General features: G+C 40.9%; 1 protein-coding gene across 1 annotated transcript; it reads left to right on the forward strand.

The window, feature by feature from the left end:
- The first annotated feature begins 10,824 nt into the window (after positions 1–10,824).
- MED22 (Mediator complex subunit 22) lies at positions 10,825–14,276 on the forward strand. The gene is made up of 2 exons (XM_019050926.2): positions 10,825–11,103; positions 13,284–14,276. Exons 1-2 carry the CDS (start codon positions 11,031–11,033, stop codon positions 13,601–13,603), a joined length of 393 nt encoding a protein of 130 aa, XP_018906471.1. The 5' UTR covers positions 10,825–11,030; the 3' UTR covers positions 13,604–14,276.
- Positions 14,277–14,759: the final 483 nt, after the last annotated feature.

A 14,759-nucleotide genomic window follows, 5' to 3' on the forward strand; every position in this document is an offset into this window, starting at 1 on the left:
TTTTTGAAGAAATTAATAAACATTTTTTCCATTTAAGGTTTCTGTGAATTTCCTTCGCTCTTTCACGGATATTCACAGATCATTTCAAAGAGACACTCTAGGTAGTTTCCATTTAAAAAAAACTGTACTTAAAACATCGTGGGTGATTTCGAAAGTCAGTAAAGTCAACAAAATGTATAAAACTAGGGTGGGACTAGAGGAGTCGGGGACCTAGGACCTCTCAGAGTTCTACTACGCGCTCTTGAAAAATGCGAGGGATTTGCGAAATAAGTGCATGACATTTTTGTCACGATTGAAACTGTATTTTGATTGATTTAAGATTTAAAGTGGCTCCTGGGGCATCTCAATCCCCAAGCCTTAATAGGGGGCATCCCATCAACCCCTCTTACAAGCTGGGGGAGACCTTGACGTACAATTACACAGCTCCTTAGTGGGATGTCTTCCTGTGCACTCCTAGCCCTTCCTAGATTAAGTATCTCTCCCACGAAAAATGCCTAGTTCCACATATGAATAGTATACGTATTTTACGAATTAAGCATCTATTTATTTTTGGCTCTAACAGATCGAAATGAAATTCAAAACTTTATTGCGAATAAGGTAAGCTAATCATTTTCATGTGTATTACGTAAGTAACAATAAGTGTAAGTAACGAGAACAAGTAAATGAAGATTGTTCTTTTCTTTTGCAAAATATGTCTTCGGATATATGAGGATTCTTCACTTGAAAACGTAATCAATTGCGTTAGTGAAGCTACTACTTGAGAAAGGATCCTGACGAACATTTGAGCTACGTGTGGCACATAAATCTACGCACACTCTCGGAATGACTCCGGACAGACATAAGAAAATCTCTGATTTCCGAAAAAATGAGCGACAAAGTAAGGGGTTACCCCATGATGTTTAAGATATCAATCCCTTAAAGATTCATTAAAAATCAGTTACCATTGAAAAATATTTTTACATTCAATCTTTCGAGAGGAAGATTGCGAAATTTATATCCGTGTGTTCGTCCGCGATTTGGATTGAAAATAAAAACGTGAAAGGAGAATAGATTCTTTTTTTGTAAGTGGCATGCTGCAATCAACATAATCCGAATGCTTCCATTTTATTCTTTCAAATATACGGAACCGACTCTTTCAGCAAAGTCATTTATTTTCTGCTAAAGTTCATTTGGATCCTATCTGATTGGTCCCATCTGAGTTTTAAGTTAACAATAAACGGATATGTGACCATCCAAGGGTAAAAAAATCCACGGGGGCATTTCCAATTAATCGATATTAGTCGAAATAAGGGTCGAAAAATCGGATTTTAATCTTTTGGCGGAATCTTCTCAAAGATGTACTGAAAAATAAGTTAGGTATTAGAAAAGTTTACTTTTCGCGCTACGGAAGGGCATAAGTTCAATCGTACTTCCGAAATTGTATATTTCCTGAACATAACAGAATAGAACATTTTCATCAGAACTACGCTAAATTTTCTGAGCTAAAAAATTAAAATCGCCATAACTCTGGTTCGATTTAACACGTTTGTTATTTAGGTTTGACACGCCTGTTTAACACGCAGGCGGAAGATCTGACACCGAGAAATGACGAAGCGGCATCGGTTAAAGCGGGCGCCGTTGTGTACGCGTAATGCGAGAAGTATTCGTGCAGTCTTGTAGGCGCTAATAATGTGCGTTTCACGCCGACCGCGACCGCACAGTGATTGGGATTATTCAAAAATTAGCCGAGGGAGCATTTCTCACTCTCAACTCGCTACTTCGGTTGCTTGTGCAGATGCAATAAGACCAAAGCCCCATGACGGGGTAAAAAATAAAAAAAACTTGTCACTAAGATGGAGTTTTCGCACACTCCGAATTAGAGGCTACTGTCATTTGAAATGTGTTGTATTGAAATCTAACTAATTTACTTCTCTCTATTTACATATAATATTAATAGTCTTAAAAAGAAGGCATTCATTTGATCCCATTAAGTTAAGAGCCTAACTTTTTGATATAATGCACTCACCCTCCATTTTTTTGTGAAGAAATTAATCGCCTGACTTGCTGAATGTCTCTAATAAAATTAACTGACTGACTAAAAATGCGTTGTTTCTAAGAAATTATATGGGGGGGGGGGACCTAATTACTTATGATGAAACTTGCTGCAGTTGAGTTTTAAGTAAGTGAAAATTACCGAGAATGGTTAGTTTTTTAATAATGGGGGGGGGGGAGAAGGGGTGCGATCGTAAAATTTTGGATCGCATGATACGGCGTGGGTAAACTGAAGAAGAAAATGCATCCTTGCCATTACTTGCGGACGGTCACAAATCTTTACATAAAAATCCAAATATACATATACTACTATGAATCCTGAAACATTGGATACTTTATCTTCGGATTACCTTCTCCTATCTGATTAAAAAAAAACCCATTTTCAAAGTTGATGTCACGGGGGTAGTTTCACAACGGCATATAGTTTAAGGCATTCGAAACGAGTCATTGCCTAATAATTTATGATCCGATTTGATATACTGGCATTAATGCAAACTTAAACAAATAATCATTACAGATCTGTCTTGATAGCCTAATCATGAGACCAACTTGACATCTAGGAATGCTATCTGGCTATCTAGAAATTTTGGGAATCGCTTTACGAGAAGCTGAGATCGGGTCACCAAACGATTATTAAAGTTTTCTGAGCAGCTAAAAATAAGCCGCTAGCGGCTCAAAAACCTACTTTTCCAGTGTTTTTTTAATTATGTATAATAGCCTTGTTTTTCCCAATGCTTTCATTCTGCCGAGATGATATTTTTGGGCTATGTCATTTTGTGCATTCCTCTTAGGGTGATGCACAAGAGATTTTAAGTCAAGAAGGTTTTAAGGATCATCCGGAAATTACAAAGCTTAAAATTCAAATTAAGCATTGATGCCTGACCAGCAATAGATTTAAGTCCATTAAGCACGGTAAGCAGAATAGCAGTATTCAATTGCAGATTTTTCAAGCTCTGAAAAAGTGTTGCGTTACTATTATGGATATGAATATGTGTACTCTAGAACAGTCAACGACGAGGATACATATAATGCGGCAAAGGTATCACAAACTTCAACGGATCATTTCTAATGAAAGAATGCTTTCAATCTTCCACTTGAAAATTTTTTAGGCAAATAAACAAGAAATATATTAGATTTTATGCTCAGTTCATGTCAAAACAAAATAAACTTAAGTACAAGATAGGGATCTAGACAAATATTTCAAAGTGAATTAATTGAAATGATAACTAAGTAAAATGATGCACTAGCTGCAACGTTCTGTAGAGTTGCCCTGTCACATTTCATCTCCTGACACAGTTTAGAACTGAGTAGTCATAAAAGTATGACTATTTTATACATCTTTCTTACAACTAGGTGTACGGCTAAATCGTCATAGTGGGTGCCTGGGTATCAGGCCTTGAGGTGAATCGTTTAAGCAGGCCCGCCAAATCTCGCCCATCTCGGGCCCTGGTACCGATTCTAAGGCCCGGGCCCGCCCCCCTCCCCCGTGGGTGAAGGGGATCCGAGGGGCCTCTCCTGGGAAATTTTTGAATTTTGTAATCTATTTGGACGCATTTTTGGCAGGGCCGGATTTAGCTTTTTGCAGCCCCCGGGCAAGCTACATTTTGCCGCCCCTGGGTCTGCAATATTTCGCCACTATATTGTCAACAGTATCCCCTCCTCCCCCTACCCTCTCCGCACTCCCAACTTCCCACGCCATCTCATCTTGCCCCCCCCCCCCCCCCCCTCGTGCGCCGCCTGGGCGCGTGCGCGTAGCTGCTTCAAAATGCGCCGCGAATATATAAAATGGAATGGATGGATGAGACAAAAATAAAAAGTGGAGACAAAGTTGAAGCTAGTGTAGCTCAATGTATTAGTTGCAATGTATTTTCGGAAGATCAGGTTAAAAAGTTTTTCTCCGGGTTTTCAGTTTAGCAAAACTGTCAACGAGAGCATCAACGTCTAAATTGATTATCAAGTCTGCCTCGATGTTTAAAATTGCCGTGTTGTTTAGTATCACTCCAACGAACGATCATCCTAGCGCTCAAGGCCGGACCTAAGGGGCGGCAGCTTTGCCGCTCCCGTCAAGCGTCAACTCCCTTCCTTCATACATTTTGCCGCTCATCTTTTCACTTCGCTCCGTCTCTGTCTCCATTTTTTCTTTTTTTCTCGCTTTAACTTTCAATTAATCCAGGGCCAAAATTTGCCGCCCCTCAAAATTTGCCGCTATGGGCAAGTGCCCCAGTGCCCTATAGGTAAATCCGGTCCTGCCTCCAGGGCCCGGGCCGCGGTACCAAGGACCCAGTATCCCTCCCCCCCCCCCCCTTGTGGCGGACCTGCGTGTAAGGCCTTGAGGTGAATCTTGTAAGGCCTCGAAATGGTTCCGCTGAACCCGGGTTCCCGGGAACCCGAGTTGTTTTCATCGCGACTTGCCTCTCTCGGCCGAGGCGTGCAACGACGACCGCCGCTCGTGCAGCTCCGGCGAGGATCCCATCGGCAGATCCGCCCAGACCTGCTGGCGCTGAGCCCCGATGGACGGTGCCTACCGAAACTCCCGGGCTACTGCACCCCCATCACCATACGCATGGCCACCCGAGGCCCTCGTTGCGGGGACAAAATCGCAAACCGATCCCCGTCCAAGTGGAGCTCATCAATGTTCATCGATAAGCATCGATGAACGTTGGTGACTTCCACTTGGATGGAGGTCTGCTCGCTGTTCGTCCGTGTAACGAGGGCCTTGGAGTCGAAGGTGCGTCTACGCAGTTCGTCCGACTGTCAGATGTAGGGTATACGTCAAACAACCCCCCAGGCGCTCTGTCGGATGACAAAGCGCCCGGCGGACTGCTTGGCGGACCATCCGTCCGATAATCGGATGAACTGTGGAGACGCACCTTCGGCTCGGTTCCCACCACCACCACCAACATGCAACAACAACATGCAACACTAACAGCAACACCAACATGCGACATGCAACATGCAACACCAACATGCACCATGCAACACAAACATAGAGAAAACAGAGAAAAGCAAAGAAAGAGAGGAAAGAGAAAAGAGAAGAAAGAGAAAAGAGAAGAAAAAGAGAAAAAGAGAAAAAAGAAGAGAAGAGAGAAAAGAAGAACAAGGTAAAAGAGAAGAACAAGAGAAGAAAGATGAACAAGGTAAAAGAAGAACAAGAGAAAAAGAAGAACAAGGGGAAAAAGAAGAACAAGGGGGAAAAGAAGAACAAGGAGAAGAAGAGAAAAATGAGGAACAAGGGGAAAAAAGAAAAATGAAGAAAAACGGGAAAAAGAAGAACAAGGGGGAAAAGAAGAAAAAGAGAAAAATGAAGAAAAGGAGAAAATAGAAGAGGAGAAAAATAAGCAAAAGATAAAATAGAGGAAGAAATGAAAAAAGAAGAATAAAATAGAAAAGAGGAGAAAACATTGATTAGAGGGAGGTTAGAAATGCAAAGGAAGTTACAGAGACCAACCGGACAATAGGAGCGGTTGGGGGGGGGGGGGCAAATCAAGGGTTTGAGGAGAAAAGCAAAATGGGGAGGGGAGCAGAAAGCAGAGGATCAGGATGAGAAGAAAAAAAGGTGCGTGAAGAACGGCCTACATCTCTGCAATCCATCGAGGATTCCGCGCTAATTGAAGATACCTGACCCGAGATAAATCCATGGGGTGCATAAAAATGCGGACAAAGGGACGATTTTTAAGGGCCTAAAGTAAAAAATCTAGGCAAACGAGAAGGAAAAGGTCCTCCAATTTTGAAATTGGCAGGAACTTCTGTGGAAAGCCAGTACGTGCGCTCGGAAACTCGAAAGCTTCGAAGATCCAGAATCCCTGCGACCACACGAGAGGCATCTAAAAGTGGCCGTTGTTCTACATCAAGGTGCCGAGGGGCAACGTTGCACTTTTTCTGAATGAAAATCGATGGAAAATGACTCCACACGCTGAATTTGCGGATTCTCGACACCATCACCAGAAACTAAATCAGATACTGAGCCGACCCTCATACAAAATTATGAAACGCTGAGCCAGACAGACACCCCCCCCCCCCCCCCAACGATTGAGATCAATTAACTGAATAGCTATAATAGTTGCTAACAAATAGGTATACAGCACCGAAGAGTTCTCTCCTGACATGACGAAATCTCATATTCACTTATAACAAGTATACTCTCAATGTAATGAAATTGGAACAATTGAACACATTCTCCTAGAATGCCGCAAAAATAAAACCAACCTCAGATATCAACTCTCCCACCACATTAAATTCCCCGCAACCCTCATTATAAATATTACAAAACCCTGAACCCATAGTCTACAAAAAATAGCAATCTTCCTCTCGCACAACAAAATCCAACTGTAAACCTATCCCTTTCTCAAATCTATTCTCATCTTCTCTCTCCTCCTATTTCCTGGAATCTGGATATGTGTTTTCATAAGTCATTCCAGTTGAGCCTCTGTGAACGTGAAAATAACCAGGCCTTCATCTAACCATAAAAAAAAACCCAATACAGGACAATCTATATCATCTCATAAAACCTCATTACTATCCCTTTATCTCCTACAGAATACTAACATAAATCCCTAGACCTATTATGATGCCTACCTTTACCCTTTCATCCCAGCTTTAATTAAAACCTAAATTTCTTTCCAACTTCAGATCCCTTCCAAGGCAGCAGTATCCCCCAGATATAAAGCCTAAACAACATTAAAAAAAAAAAAAAAAAAAAAAAAAAAAAAAAAAAACTCACAATAGGTGGTATTTATTTCTTGTAGTCGGAACTGTACTCAAAACTGCCAATCTCGGAAACTCATATTTAAAACAAGGACACTCTCTCAGTAGGTAGTACTTCATCATACAGCCGGAGAGCTGAATCCGAAGTCGCCAATCTATCATTCGGCGACGTGAGGGGGGGGGGGGGGGGGGGAGCTGCGCCGATTCTAGGAGGATCACTAATTTCAGACGTATTAAAGAGAGCGGAAAGAGTGACGAGCGGCGGCAGGGGGGGGGGGGGGGGGAGAGAAAGAACGCTCCTAGGCAAGAGTAGTGAAAAGTTCCTAGACACTTTTCGAGGAAACGTTTGGACAGGAAAGGGTGACGGCGTACCTGAGAGATGGATTGATAATGAAGCGATTCGGTAGACTATCAAAGGGAAAAACCCAAGTGTCGAAAAACATGAGTGAGACAATCGGAATGAAATGAGCTGAAATCGCTCGCTTGGGCCTGAATCCCGAGAAAAAGGTTCCTTATCTACCTACTAGACCGCCAGCAGACTGTCAGACATCCGGTGGGGTGTCTCGCACGCCGAGTCGCCACAAATTCGGATCCCTTGCCGTTTCCTTCGTGTCCACGTCGGCAGATCAATCGAAAACATTTTGATACCGCTCACAATATCATTCGAATCTGGCGGGAACCTTACTTTGGACAATACGAAAAGAGAGGGTTTGCGATGCTCAAAAATATCCGATGATGGTTTTTCAAAGTACCAACGAGAAAACTGACGAATATTCTTTCTTCGTTACTTTAGTGAGAGGTATTGCCACAGGTAAATGTGCTTCCCTGAAATTTTTTTTTGACGAACGGTGATTTTGGAAATGCGGGATGTTCCAAAAGACAATTAACTTGATACAATTTACATGCAACTTTCATCATTGGAAATGAATGACACGTTTTAATTTTCGAATTTCACCTCGAACTATGCCTTGGAAAAATAAATTATTTTGCAGGGACCTGGAGAAAACTAGTTTCTTCAGACAGAAAACCTCTTCTGAGAAAAGAAGGGGGGGGAATTTTTGAACTAGGCACCGATCAATGAAAATTACTTAAACATTTTTCGTACAATTTTCCTCACACCAAGAATGATAAGTCAATAAATTGCACAGAAGTAGAGCAAGAAAATACCCCATAACATTGCCGCATTTGCATAGTGCCTATGAGTCAATTTTGAGACCTTGAATGATGACTAGTGCTTCGGCTGCCTCACGACTGCGTAAAATGAATTTTCGATCAAAAAGTGGACAAAAGGCACACATCAGGAAGAGAAGAATAGTTGAGAAGAGGAAATTTATCAGTGATAAAACGTTGAGACTAAAAAATCCTGGAAAAAAGCGATCAATTTGAAAAAGGGCACAGCTTAATTAGGTATTTTAGAAATCTTTCCTACAGCATACAAACTGACTTTATTTTAGCAGCTCTTGCGACGATCAAGGGGTAAACTCAAGATTTGATGAAGAATATTTCCGTTTTATATCTCGATGCATTACTTGCATACGCCAAAACTGAACAGTAAGAGAAGGTCTCTCTTGAGAAAATTGGTTTGGTGGACATGGAATGCGCCATTTTTCAAATTGGTCGTTCAAACACGTTGAAAGTACATCATAGAGAAGGTAATCACATCATGAATGGGCAGAATTTAAATCAGAAATAGATACAGTATCTCAAACCTCGATTCCAGAGTCTATCAAACCAGAGATCTCAGAAGGAAAGTTGAAAGTAGAGTTGAAAGCGGAGGCCAAGTTTTCCAACATGCTGGAGACTACCATGATTGAAGTCAGCTACAAAACCCGACCGAATCAACTTATCGCGACAATTAACTCGCGAATCATTCATGCACTGTACGATATAACACATGAACACTAAACACTTATATCACGGCGAGAACACAGACGAAACTCTCGAAAGCAGCATTGAATTCCAACGACACAAAACGAATGAACAAATTCACGAAATTGCGCGGAAAGGGAAGAAACCCGAAACAAGTATCTCAGCGGCTGTTTACTCTCCACGAAACGCGACACAATATCCAATGAAAGTTAACGCACACCGAAAGTTCGTTCGCGAGACTTGAAAGTCGGATATTATGTTAAACACTTAAGAAACGAAGTAACGAATGAGAGGAAGTGACCGAGGTTGAAGCATGGTGCCTCGAGGGTTGATCCGTAGGCATCACGCACGCGACCAGAAACGAACAAACACTGACGCACTGACCGAAATTGGCCGACGCCAGGAAGGAACCAGAGGGGGGATTGCGGACGGGGAGGAAAGAGAGGAGAGAGAGGAGCGGGTGAGAAACATGCTTCAACGTGAATACAGACAGGGTTGCAATATTTCATGAAAATTAAAACCTTGATTCGCATGTTTGGAAATACAGCAGTTTCATGCTTCAGAAATTAAGGTGATTCGACGGTTGCCATTTTTTGTGTCAGAGCGACGTGCGATTTATCGCATCAATTCGTTCCATAATTTTAGCTACTTATCGTTTTTTTCGTATTTTGAGATCGCACTTCTGAAGTCATGAGACCAAAGAATTCATGTACCATTTGACAAAGAAATTCAATATAGTCAAGGCAGGGTTTTTTTAGAGGAAAAATATCGTATTCGATACCTACTGATATCGAAACTGCACTCGAATGCAATATATTTCCTTTGAAAAGATCCTGCATTTAATACGTTGAACTTCTTTGTCAAATGGTACCTACATGAATTATTTTGCTTCATGACAACAGAAGTGCGATCTCAGAATTTGAAAAAAAATGATAAGTAGCTGAAATTATGGAACGAATTGATGTGATATATCGCACGTCGCTCTGACACAAAAAATGGCAACCGTGTTTTTTTTTTTTTTTTTGAGTGAGGACTAATAAGGCTACCTCGTGGCATTGGTTTGAGGACTGGCTTGTCCTCAGCATTCATTTTTCCACTTGTATTTCTCACAAAATATTTATTTTCACGTGTTCTCTCCATAGGCGTAGCCAGGCCCTTTGCAAGGGGGGCCTGGTCCTCCACCACCGGGGGTTCTGGGGGGTATGGAATACCCCACACCTCAGTGAGCGTGCCGGGGGGCCTCCCCCGGTAAATTTTTGAAATTTTAACTCTATTAGAGCGCATCTTGAGGCACTTGTGGCGCTATGATCTTCCTCGATGGATCTGTACACGACAAGAGTACATAGAGTCGCAAAGTACTGGATCGCCGATGAAGTCACTTTTCGAGGCTGTTTTGTCCAGTTCTCCGGAGACTAGTGTGCGGCGACTAGCGATGACGCATACGCAGAGACTCGCGCTCAGCGCTCCCCACTCCCGACAGTCCCGACTCGGCTCCGTTCGTCGGCTAGACACACACTGAACCAGCTAAAATAAGTAGGCCGGTAATAAGTCTGAAATTGAGTCCATATATGAATATTATCTCGGAGTAACATACATTAATGGATTCATTATGGCTTTGAATATCTATTTCAAGCAAAATTTGCACAAATTAATACCGATGGAATTAAAAAAAGTCGAAAAAACACAAGCAGTCGTTGATTTCTCCATAAGCCACCGTGTAAAAAAATGCCGGTTGGTTCACACTTGGTATAAGTCAGAAATTAAATTCCTATATGAATTTTATCCAGGAGTAATATACATCAATGGATTCATTATGACTTTGACTATCAATTTCTGCCTAAACATCACCCAGTTTTATGCATTTTAAGGTTAAAATACTTTGAAATTGTTGCATTCAACAGGTTATTCTATTTATACGCATCCTCTCACGGGCCACGGCGACAGAGACTTACCGTCGAAGGAGGTGTTTTTGCACCATCCAGAATTTCTGGGGGGGGGGGGGGGGGCAGATGATACTATTTCCAATTCTGGGGAGGGCCAGGCCCTCCTGCCCCCCCCCCCCCCCCATCCTACGTTCTCTCCTGTAATACGTGTTCTGAGATAGGAACATTCCCAAAGTTTCATTTTTCTATCTCGAACCGTTCAAAAGTTAGATGGAGGGGGGGGGGGGGGCGGCTGGACTTACTTTGGGAACACCCTGTATGCACTTTTTAACCCATGTAAAAACCTAACCTCAAACAACGTAAACAAAACAATCGAAGAGGAACCAAAGTTTCGGTTCCGGTGTAGTTTAAATTTTTGAATCGTTATTGTGCTTTCAGCATGAATTTTTCACGCTGATCCTCAAATTCATCATAAATTCATTGTGAAAAGTCGCAGATCACTCCACCCCGTATTTTGCAGATGCTAAATTTTACCGCGTAACAATGATTACCCTGCTGAAATCTTACACAACCAGACTCAAGGATGACGTGAAAACGATGGTAGAGAACTTCGAAGGTATATAATTTATTTTCTCCTCATTGGTACTTTGTGCTGTAGTTCATTTCATGAAACTTAAGACTTTTTATTCAGCATTAAAATCTGTAAATGGCAAAGCATCAGTCCCTACTGCGATGACTGGACCGCTCGCTGGACTACCTCTATTGTGCAGCAAAGAGAGGTCTGCAACCCGCTCATTATCAGGATGAAACAAAGGGTATCCTTCATCCTTCCTCCAACAGCCCAATTACCCGGACCAAAATTTTTTTGCCGTTGAAATATTCATCTTTTAGCGCGAAAATTTAGTTCTAGCTCAAAATTATGATGAAAATGCTCTAAAACTCTGTCCAATTATCTTAATTTTGAACTGATATACGGCACTTGCATATGACTGCGATCTGCTGCGAAATGCCATTTATTGCGTATGACCGCAAAATGCCATATATCAGCGGTAAAAAAATTAAGATTATTGATCGGAATTTTAGTGCGTTTTTATCTTAATTTCGCAATAGAACTCAATTTTCATGCTAAAAGATGAATTTTTCAACGGCATAAAAATTTTGGTCTGGGTACTAGGGCTATTAGTGGAGAGATGAAGGGTGTCCATTGTTTCCACCCTGACAATGAACGGGCTTTGGACCTCTCTTTGCTGTACAATAGAGGTTGTTCAGCGAGCGGTCCGGTCATCGCGGCTGGACTGACGGGTTGCCATTTATGGATTTTAATGCCGAATAAAAAGTCTCAGGTTTTGTGAAATGGACTATAGTCTATCTTTATGAAAGCGAGAGACTTTAAGTTGCCCTAAGGATTGCTGAGTTGCATCTATTGCGGGAAGATTTACTTACGCACTGTATGTGCCACTTACGGTGCCAAAGTAGAAGAATGTGTCTCAATTATCATCAAAATTGCAATTTAGTGCCAGCAGGTGCCCTTCTCAGAACAATTTTCTAAATCCAAGTTTTTCCTCTACTCTTTTCACTCGGTTTTGGATCAACTTGTGCCTTAGGTTTTGCATGTCCCTTTGGACTGTGGTGTGCCTCTCCACAGACTTTTCCAGTTTTTCTCACTGAGACCTGGTCCTTGGTAGTGTGATTCCTCACATGGTGGTTACCTTAGCGCCACACCTAGAAGTCCTTTCAAAGCCACTGATGTCCTGTATTGGGCGGGTGTGTATCCGCTCTGGAATGGACAGCCTTTGAAATAGCCTGAAAGAAGAGAGGGGGGCTTGGATTGGCGGGTGTTGCAGAATGCGATGTTCGTTCTGTCCTATAATCGCAATATTTTTCCATGGCGCTTAGTTCCGTTTGACAGACCGTGCCACCCGGGATTCTTAAATCCTTAAACAGAACTCAATTTGGTGCTTAGTTCCGTTCAACAGAAATACGTCCAAATGTGACTGATCAAACAGGGGAATACTGCACTTACACTGGTCTCCCCCTCTTTTATGTTCATAGCGGTGGTTGCCACTAAATGGACTTCCAGAACGAGGAACCCGGTAGTACACTCAAAGCAGTCCTTCCTTTCTGTGGGAGGAATCAGTTTACCTCTCTCCCAGAATTTTTTCCACTGGTCTCAGCACCGATTCTTTGATTGTTCAAACTGGCAGCGATGGAATCACCAGGCCAGATTGTGTTTCAAGCATTTAATTCACCAGTTAGAATAACAGAATCATGAGTGGTGGCTTATTCTTATTTTATGCAAGAACCATCACACCACCAAAGAGAGTGGATCAGAAACAGAGTCGTGTTACTGAAGAGAGCTTCAAAATTCGTTCAATGCAGCACAAACTGACTGATACCACGAAAACAGCAAAATTAGTCTTATTGACATAAAAATGATATCTATAAGAAAGAATTTGGTAAGCTGAAATTGTCTTCATTTCAGACAGAACAGCAGTTAAAGCACATTATTTCATGGGAGAACTGCTGCCTTGAGTCAAATGCTATCCTTTTCTGCCAATTTTTAACCGTATAACTTTCTCGTGAAATAAATCCAAAATAAATCTGTATCCACTATGAGTGACCTCTTACTTGCAGTACCTAATGATCAATCTTTCTCAGTTTTGTGGCAATTGCACTCGGCTGGCAACTAGGAGGTTCCGAAATTCATCTCAGGGTAACGAGCACACTCTTTTCCATACTTTACTGTTTCTCTTTTTAGTACGCACAATAAAATCCAACTGTTTGTAATTGTTTCAGAAATAATCAGACTGGCTAAAGGTGAACATGAAACTCAACTTTCTAGAATGGCACAGTGCGAACAAGACACCTTTGAGATGCATGTGCGCGCTGCAAACATCGTCCGAGCAGGCGAATCATTAATGAAGCTTGTTTCAGATATCAAGCAGTACCTAATTTTAAACGATTTCCCATCTGTGAATGATGCAATTACTCAAAATTCAAAACTATTCCGTAATAAGCAAAATGAGTGTGATCAGAAATTAATGAATCTCAGGGACGATATGGCTGCTGATTTATATGATTTAGAGGAAGAATACTATACCTCCATTGTAAAATGAGATTTTTTCATCTGTATTGCTGTTTCATACGCATTTCTTCTCACCCTTTCGTCCAAATATGTGTGTATCTTAACTGGAAATTTACATAATTTAAGGAAGATGTCTGGGATGTCTTCTCTTGTTTACTCTCTCTACCAAATATTTTTTTTTTCTTTGATTACCTGAATTTTTGAGTCTTTTATTAAATATGATTTTGTCAGTTGTTAGCTTGAAATATAGGTAAGCAATACATTTTTAAAGAAATTTATTGTATCATTCTCTAAAAGCACTGACACTCCTTGAGTAGCTATAAACCCAGACACAATTTTTCCGTTTCATTTTATTGGCAAGAAGAACTCAGTCAGGATACCCAACGATTACTTATGTTAGTTCCTAGTCTAAGTGTTGATCCAAGCCCTCAAAATTGAACGTCACCCAGTCAACTCCCAAGAAATTGTCTTAAATTTTCTCATTCAGAATTCATTGTAGGTAGCTGTCAATTGTTTTGTTGGATAAAGTATTCTGAAGAAACCATCATTATTCCAGGAATATTTTTATATTTAGGATTGATATCATCGATCCGAGGAGGATCGAGTCATTTTGCTTTTGATCACCTTATTACAGGATAAAGGAACAAAGGTACCGAATGGAATATTTAATCAGAAAAATAAAAATAGTTCTTGTTGAATGAGAATTTGAGTTTAATTATTTTTTGTACATAAATAAATAAATAAATTTATGTAAACTCTGAGTCAAAAGAAATTTACAATTGAAGCAATAAGACTCTATCACCATTTAAAAAAAAAGGGGGAAAAAAGAGATTTAAATAAATAAGATGGACTGTGTAACAGTAAATGGTAAGGTCGATTAATGAGATGTATCATCAAATAATAAGCAATTCTGAGCAAAGCTGCAGCTGCACTCCAACTCAAAAAATATTTTTTTCTAATAGTTGGCTTGGACTTTTTGCTCTCAATGAACAGATTTTACCTGCTGTTATGCCAAACCATTATTGCCAGATAAAGATGAAAAATAAATCAGTTTATTTTCCCCCATTTAAAATATCCACATTTTATTTTATAACCTGGCAATGCTGTGCCTGTCACAGCACAAAAACAGCTTTAGCAAAATAACAGCATAGGGTAAAAATAATTCTTTTTTTTAGGAATTAGATCGA

Source organism: Bemisia tabaci, chromosome 5, assembly GCF_918797505.1.
Source record: "Bemisia tabaci chromosome 5, PGI_BMITA_v3".
Lineage (NCBI taxonomy): Eukaryota > Metazoa > Arthropoda > Insecta > Hemiptera > Aleyrodidae > Bemisia > Bemisia tabaci.

Bases quoted from the DNA above. Each gene is read 5' to 3' on its own strand.
- MED22 (XM_019050926.2), top strand. From the start codon at position 11,031: ATGATTACCCTGCTGAAATCTTACACAACCAGACTCAAGGATGACGTG. The intron at 11,104-13,283 runs GTATATAATTTA...TAATTGTTTCAG, and splicing joins GATGGTAGAGAACTTCGAAG to AAATAATCAGACTGGCTAAA.